The 8,134-nt window shown below is 43.2% G+C and overlaps 1 protein-coding gene across 1 annotated transcript; it reads right to left on the bottom strand.

The window, feature by feature from the left end:
* Positions 1 to 725: 725 nt before the first annotated feature.
* On the bottom strand, positions 726 to 7,214 carry LOC119320315 (wall-associated receptor kinase-like 8). The gene is made up of 9 exons (XM_037594424.1): positions 7,076 to 7,214; positions 5,435 to 6,456; positions 4,631 to 4,866; positions 4,404 to 4,530; positions 3,841 to 4,120; positions 3,619 to 3,748; positions 3,457 to 3,543; positions 1,139 to 1,234; positions 726 to 1,051 (listed from the first exon to the last, which is right to left on the bottom strand). The coding sequence occupies exons 2-9, from the start codon at positions 6,411 to 6,413 to the stop codon at positions 1,025 to 1,027; spliced, it is 1,962 nt and encodes a 653-aa protein (XP_037450321.1). The 5' UTR covers positions 6,414 to 6,456; positions 7,076 to 7,214; the 3' UTR covers positions 726 to 1,024.
* Between the last annotated feature and the right edge of the window lie 920 nt (positions 7,215 to 8,134).

The following is an 8,134-nucleotide window of genomic DNA, read 5'->3' as shown; positions in this document are numbered from 1 at the left end:
GTTGATCTACCACGAGATCGTAATGGCTAAACCCTAGAAGTCTAGCCTATGAGGTTATGATGATTGTCACTAGACCCTACAAGTCTAAACCCTCCGGTTTATATAGACACCGGTGGGGCTAGGGTTGTACAAAGTCGGGTACAGAGAAAGGAATCTATATATCCGAATCGCCAAGCTTACCTTCCACGCAAAGGAGAGTCCCATCCGAAAACGGGACGAAGTCTTTTATCTTGTATCTTCATAGTCCAACAGTCCGGCCAAAGTATATAGTCCAGCTGTCCGAGGACCCTTAGTCCAGGACTCCCTCAATGAGTGCCCCAATCCCCCGTCATAAGTTCTGCACCTATTATCTGACTCTCTTTCCTTTGGGTCGATGGTGGGCAGACAGCAGCGAGCTATTCACCAATCACCAATCACCAGTACTTATGGTTTGACAGCCACCACAAACACCCTCCACCACCACCTTTCCTTTTTCCATTGTTGGTGCCTCAAAAAAATCTTTACCTCTCTCAGCCGGAATATCCTTCCGGTGCAAACATCTCTCTACCGCCCTCTCCACCATCGAAGCCGTCGCGGTCGTCACCATCTACCTCGACGAGCTCCGCCTCACGATGCTAACATCTCCACAACGGCCACCAAAGAGCAAATGAAAGCAGGAAAAAGAACCCGAATAAAACCATTTTGGAGTTTTCTTGGAAGGGCATAAGGAGCAAATAAGAACCGAATAAGATGCACTCCAAAGTTCTACCAAGCATACAAATAACAATACAGTATCTTTAAATTCAAGAATTCTTGGGAGGCTACGAGGACCCTGTTTAGTACTAATGTAGATCGCCTCGGCATATGGTCAGCTAGATTCAAAAATCAGATGGTTGATGTCTGGTTGGGAGTTTATCCACTGAAGATACGAAGGGAACAAATGAGAGTGGCAGATCGACCGGCAAACAATAGCTGCACAGAGCCTATTACTGTGTGACTGAACCATAGTCCCCCAGAGGAACTGGTGCTTCTAGATTGTAACTCTTTAAACTTCCAATGAACTCCTTTTTCCCTGCAAAAAAAGAAAAAAAGAAAATTTGTATTCTCCCAAGAAATCACATCACAAGCCAATTCACTGCTACAGAAGACGATGCCTCACGGTATCGCTGGGAAGATTCCTTAGAGCCTCGATGACGACCCTCATTTGTGGGCGGTACCACTTGAGATCTATGCATTGCACCGCGAGTGCAGCCATCTGCTTGCCAGAGCCAGAGTGTGTCAATAATCACGAAAGCAGTTGTTATTTTATTTTATTTTATTTTTAGAAACATAATAGTACCGTCAGGATAGAACATAACATATTCGAGCACTTAAATAAAAATATATGGAGAACACGACTCTCTTATTCCAGCGACCAAGCAGAGGCAGAGCCAGTGGGTGTCAATGATAGTATGGGCCACCGTTTTTTGTTAATTGCACATTCCGTGTGTGTGGCATCAATTGCGCTTTGGTTTAAACTCTTTTGAAGCCAGCAATTATCAAAACCCTTTTGCTTTTAAAATTTAGCATGCCTGAGTTCTCAATGATATTAAACGTCTTTTCAAAGTAAAACTTAAAAAGAATAATTTCTTACCAGTGTTGGCAGTGATCGTTAAAACCCTTTTTGTTTTAAACCGAAATAGGACGTCTCCGTATCTCTCCTTTACTCTTTGTCATAGTGGTATATCTTCTCCAAACCATGATTAATCATCTTTTCGTTACCAGCCGTCTTAACTCGCCGGTTCACTTTGAGGGGCATCACATTCGTATAATCCAGTACACATGCGATTTCTCTCTAGTTAGGACTTAGGAGGCTTCCCCGGATCCGCTTGACCTTTTTAAAGAGACTCTTGGTAATTTTGATTTGACTACTGGTTTGAGAGTGAACTTTGCTAAATCTTGCCTGGTGCGGTGGTGCCCATCAATGTGTCCTCTCCTCTGTTAAAACTGCTGAGCTAGCGTCCATGCTTGAATGCAGTATTAGTTCAATGTTGTCTAAGGGACTATTTGGTTCATGTCCTGGGTGCCATGCCTGGCAAAAGTTGATGCCGGATAGTAGCCTGGGAGGAGGAGGATTTTTGCCTGGCCAGGCAGCTGTTTGCATGTGATGTTTGGTTGCAAACCTGGCCTGGGACAAGTATTTTTAAATAGTTAAATGGGATGGCTGAGTTGACAAAGAGTGCAGTATACAACTTGCTAATTGGCGCAAAACGCATCTGCCTGGAGGCCAGTTGTATGGTTCTGTCGGCCTGGTTCAGGCTAATCAAGTTTCCTGTGATCTACCCAGGCTAATCATGTGCATGTCAGCTCCAGGCCAGGGACATGCACGGGATTTCAGGCTACCAACCAAACAACAACCAGGAACAACCCAGGGAGGTCTCAGGCCAGCCAAACTTTGCTCCTGGAACTCAACCAAACACGCTCTAATACTTAGTTTTACTGCTTGGTACTACACATCCCACAGTGAGTAATTTCACTCCCTTTTCGTACAAAGTTGAATGCAAGTTAAATGCATGCTCCAGATTTCATTGTTATGGCGGCAAGCTAATTTATGCCAGTCTAGTACTTTCAACTATACTTAGATACTCCCTCTGTCTGGAATTACTTGTCGCAAAAATAGACGTATTTTAGTTCTAGATACATACATTTTTATCCATTTTTGCGACAAGTAATTCAGGATGGAGGGAGTATTTTATTTGCTCTCTTAATCTACACAAATAGGTTAAAATCATTTGATCAAACATCTGCTTTGGGTTATATGATTTGGAAAGTGTGTTATCAAGGCTCTGTTCCTCATGCTTAGGAGAGGGTAGGTTTGTTTTGGTCGAATGACGTCTTATCGTTCTTTGATATGTTCAGAAGCATTGCTCGCCGCTTGCCGGGTTCAGGTTCCGCAATTCTCTTTTAGAAAGATGAATAATTTGCGGTTTCCTTCTTGCACCTATTATCATTTCTCTTATTTGATAGAGAGAGGGATTTGATGCAACACACTTTGTATTCACATGTATTTGTTACGATATATACAACAGAGGGCACAGACACAGCTAACCAACCAACCAACACGATTTAGCTAGGAGAGTGTGTGATCTAGGGAATAATAGGTCAAGGTACGGTGGGTATGTATGAGCTGAGGCACCATGGACGTTGCCAACAATTTTCTCTAAAAAGGACAATTTCCCTCCTGGAGTTCTTATAGGAAGCTAATTGTACAGCCCTCTTTGCTCTGCCTCTTTCAGCACAGGCCTACGTGCAGTTCCAACAGGTTGAGGATATTGTTAGCTTCGTTAAACACACTAATCTGATCTTGTTTTGTATCACCTTTTTTTCTTTTTCATTTTCCTTGTAATCCTCATGTAATTGCTTCTTTGTCATTTAAAAATATTTAACCCCAGGGTCCTACTGTTTTTTGTTCCACAAAATAAGAGTTCAAGAACATACCTTGGTGACAGCCTTGCGAGGGTAATCTCCTCGGAGCTTCGGATCCACGAATTCTTGCACCTTGCATTTACTAAGTCCTTGTATAGCCTGCATGTCGATATCATTAAAGTTTTGCTATGCATCTTCTAAAGAAATTATATCTGCGAATGCATGCATATGTACCCAGTCCACCAGAGGTTTGCCATAGGGTAGTTTAGGATCAACTGCACTGCGACCGGTTAAAAGTTCCAGCAGCACGACCCCAAAGCTATAGACATCACTCAGTATACAAAATTGTCCGTCTGTTGTATACCTAGCAGAAACAGAGACTAGGTAAGTAGGAGAGTAATGTTTTTGCAAGCCTGTTGGAAGAATCTGACGGCAATGAAACATTGTGTTGCATACTCAGGCGCGTCATAACAGGATCTGGGACTGGGAGGCAAACTGGGACGATCCAAAAGGATATTATTTATGTTGTTAGGGTCCTGTCTGGAAACACCAGGGAAACTAATCTTTGCAACGTCACCATCAAAGAGAAATATGTTGCTGGACTTGATGGAACTATGGATACGCTGTGCCTTCTCGTGGAGAAACGCAAGCCCAGTTGCAGCACCCAAGGCAATCTTCACACGTTTTACCCATGACAGAACCCGTACTGGTTCGGCTCCTCCAATATTATTTTTACCTGGGATCATAAACCACAAGAATATCAAAAAAAATTCCTTTTTTACATCCAGTATACATAGAAGTTGATCAATATGACAATACTTGTTACATTTGATGGTATTTTTTGGAGCTCATAGAAGTCCCAGATTGATATGCCACAACATGAACATTAACACAACAAACTGTCCCTCCCCCCAAGGCCTTGCTTGAGTTGAGTCTAATATTTTTGTGCTCCCTAGTATTTAGTTCAAAGTTGAGTTAAATACCAGACACGACACCAAAATCTCGAATTAACAACTCACCATGAAGAATATCATTCAACGATCCCCTGGATGTATACTCGTAAGCAAGAATACGATTGTTTCCTTCAACACAATATCCGAGAAGCTGGATAACATTGTCTTGTGTGAATCTTGAGACCACCGGAACCTGCAGAAAAAGAGTGGTTGTTAGAGGGTATGCCTTGTTGTACCTGTTGAATGAAGATCATTAACTAGAATGGCGAAAAGGCAAGGCACATGGCCATGACCTCCAAAATGACTTCGTTAGTAGGCCTAATCTTCTTGATTGCAGTTTTACGTCCATCTTTCAGCACTCCATAAAAAACTTGACTATGTGAGCCTTCTCCTATTAGAGCATTATTGCTAAAGTTCCTGGTTATCTCTTTCAGTTCATCCATAGAAATGGTAAGTACCACAGATGGTGGAAATTTATCACTATTGTTGACATCTGACTTTCCACTTTTCGTAAGTCCAGAGTTGCTACCTGCATTAGGGGAAAACTGAAATAAATATCTAATATGCGAAGATGTTCAAGAAACATTCGATTATTTGCTTCCTCTATTTGCCACAATGAATATTTATGGACAGGTTCCTCATGTGACAAATCGAATGAAATGGGGCTCTACATTGTTGGCCCTGTGGACTGGACCACAAATATGTCACCTTTTAGGACAAGAGGAATGGGAATAGCACAACATGTTTAGAGCAAGTATAATAAGAGGCTTATGCCCACTTTCATGACACTTTTTCCTATGTGAATAAGTGAAACGAGAAAAAATGGAGGGAGTGGGCTCTCATGCAAGAGCCGGATCTACACACACTCCAACAAAAAAAGAATAAATGCAATGGAAAGAGAGAGAAGATGGAAAACATGACCAACCTTATAGCCAATATATTATTTGAGTGATTGGTAATGATGTCTATTGATGACATGGCAATAACATATAGCTGGCTATTGACTATATTATTAACCATGCTATTAGGGCAATGGAATGCAATATTCCTATCTTAATATTTTTGAATACAAATGGACTATACAAATTCCTTATTACCTGCAGAACTTCTGCCCTTGCGCTGATGGTAAGCTTTTCTAATTGTTCTAAGTCTGTCCGCTACTTCAACCATTTCAGGACGCATTTTGCCCTCCATTTTTAAGCACTCAGCTGCTAGTTTTGCGACATCTTCAAGAAATTTCGTGTTCTTTTTATCATTCGCAATTTCCACATCAAACATCTGCCTCATCTTTTTCCCTTTTCGTGGGGCTTCGGCAAAAGTTTGAGCAAGGATGCTGTTTCCGTCCACAGCTTTCTTTCGGGTGATGATTTCCAGCAAAACGACTCCAAAACTGTATACATCATTCTTCAGAGTTAGTCTCCCACTCTGACAAAACAAAGGGTCCATGTAACCTATGCAACCAATGACATTTACAGTATTCTGAATCTCGTCAGCAGCAAGCAATCTTGCTATCCCAAAATCCGATAGCTTTGGCTGAAGATTTTCATCTAGCAATATATTAGCGGATTTGATGTCACCATGAAGAACAGGACTATACATTGAATGCATGCATGATAATGCTTCAGCAGACTCAATGGCAATGTCCAAACGTTTGTCCAAAGGGAAGGGGATACAACCATTAGCATTGCTGCTGCTGCAATGAAGGATGTCGTAGAGGTTGCCATTGCATACAAACTCCATAACAATCGTAAGAGCATTTACCTCCGTGCAGCAACCAAACAGTCTGACGACATTCTTGTGATTTATCTGAGAATGCACTATGACCTCTTTGGCGAACTCTTCTTTCATGGTTCCATTTTTGTATACCTTTACTGCGACTGGACGATGATCATCTAGTTTTCCTTTGTAAACCTTACCAAATCCCCCTTCTCCCAGGACAGTGCTATACCCACCGGTGATGTCTTGTATCTCTTTTTGAGTGAAAGATCTTAGATTATAGTTGTTATGCACTCTTTCAAGCACCAGGTGTCCATTAGCATGAATGAAATTTTGAACATTGCTCCCTTGATTATCCATAAACCAAGATCAAATTCGTAAAAAGAGGAGAGGTGTGGCTTGCCTGCGTGCGTTAGAATGTGAACTAGTATCAGTGCGCTTACTTGAAACACAATTGTTACTATGTAATATGAGGGCGAATTTTACCTCTCCAACAATAAAATACCGTGGGATTTAGTTTAGCTTTGAGTGCAAGTAAGTTCAGTTTAACAAATAAACAGTGTTAAATAAACTCAATACAATCCATAGAGAAATTTGATATCAATTAGACCTGTGCTTTTGCATGCGTATCTTTAGAAGTAGGACAGAGTAGGAGTGCTCTGTGCTCAGCTTGATGCAAGAACACAAGATATTACTATAGAATTACCAGTTTGGAATAGCATTCTTATGGCAGAGAAGCAATTTTCCCCTCTTGCTGAGACGGGGGCAAGGGAAAACTGAAAAGGCCAAGGCGACGTGAACCAGGAGGAAGGGAATCGGGATCGTGAAGCAATGATCTTGAAGCCAAACCTCTCAAAGCATACTACTCTACATATTATGCTAGTCTATGGGGCAAGATTCATTCGAAAATATCCCCAAAATACCGTGTGCAGAAAGATGACAGGAAAAAACATCGGTGGACAACGAAGACAGATAATAATCTCACAAACTAAGCAAGTCTGATTCAGTCAAGCGGTGTTTACCTGTTGATTCCTCTGAGGCAGCCTTGCTTATCTGAGGCCGAGATGCTCTTCCTCCCTATGCGTATACACACGCGTTAGTTTGCAGTGCGGGATGAGGGGGCGTGGCCAGGAAGTCAAGAGGGATGGAGTCAGCAGCGGCCGGTCCGGCAGAGCTTTCAATTCACCACAGGTTGATTATCACTACCTCCACATGCCCTGTCCGGCCCCATCCCCTTCCCCTCAATTATTGGCCATACGCAAACAGTGCGACGAGCCATCCGGTGGAGAGCATTCCAGGGACAAAAGCATCCCACCTGCACGGGCGAAGAGGGGAAGCCGCCACCAGCGAGTATAGGGCGCATGCGCGCGCACCGGGTTCGACTCACCGGCGGTGAGGCATGGCGGCGCGCTTCGGCCGTGGGCGTCGTGGGTCAGGGAGAGAGGTGCGCACGCGGTGGCTAAGCTTTCACCGCTAGAGATGACGACGACTGTGGGATGGACCCGACGATGGTGGGCTCTGTGTACTATATATACACATGGGAACAGCTACAGCCAGAGGTGTCTGAACGGAATAGATCGATAACTCCAGCGCTGGATTTTTTGTCGAAATAAATCATCTCAGAGGGAGTCTTTTTCTGGCAATTCGATTGCGCAGGTGGTCTCTTTCGACAAAAAATCCAGACGTTGCTACACAGCGCCCGCGTCGTCGGTCCCCCACCCCATGTGCTAAAAAAGGCAAGTCCAATTTCCCCTCTTGTTGCCACGTCCCGACAACCCAGCCATCCTTTCCCTCACGTGATCCTGGGCGTTGGGTGTTTTCTGGTGGTGGGTGGAGGGGACGCCATGGCGTAGCGTTGGGGAGCTCTCCTCCAACGGCGAAAAAACATATTAAAAATAGGGGCGAAAACAACAAAGCAAAAAATCATGGGATTTTTTTTCCCTGAAAAGGCAATTGTCTCTGCAACTCTTCTGGCTGATCAGGCAAAAACTCTGGTAAATTGTGGGCAAAAATATTGGCAGAGTTGGGCAAGTTTCTCCCATTGAAACAACAAAGGGTAAAAGGTTGTTCCAATTATTTTG

This window comes from Triticum dicoccoides, chromosome 6B, assembly GCF_002162155.2.
Source record: "Triticum dicoccoides isolate Atlit2015 ecotype Zavitan chromosome 6B, WEW_v2.0, whole genome shotgun sequence".
NCBI classification, from domain to species: domain Eukaryota; kingdom Viridiplantae; phylum Streptophyta; class Magnoliopsida; order Poales; family Poaceae; genus Triticum; species Triticum dicoccoides.
Note: the sequence above shows the minus strand (reverse complement) of the source record. Positions and strands in the feature narration are given on the sequence as shown.

What these genes read in the sequence shown, in the direction of transcription:
- LOC119320315 (XM_037594424.1), bottom strand. Translation starts at nt 6,413, where the DNA reads ATGGATAATCAAGGGAGCAATGTTCAAAATTTCATTCATGCTAATGGA. An exon ending in GCAAACCTCTGGTGGACTGG is followed by an intron (nt 3,544 to 3,618) that starts GTACATATGCAT and finishes ATCGACATGCAG; the next exon opens with GCTATACAAGGACTTAGTAA. An exon ending in GGAATCTTCCCAGCGATACC is followed by an intron (nt 1,052 to 1,138) that starts GTGAGGCATCGT and finishes CTTTTTTTGCAG; the next exon opens with GGAAAAAGGAGTTCATTGGA.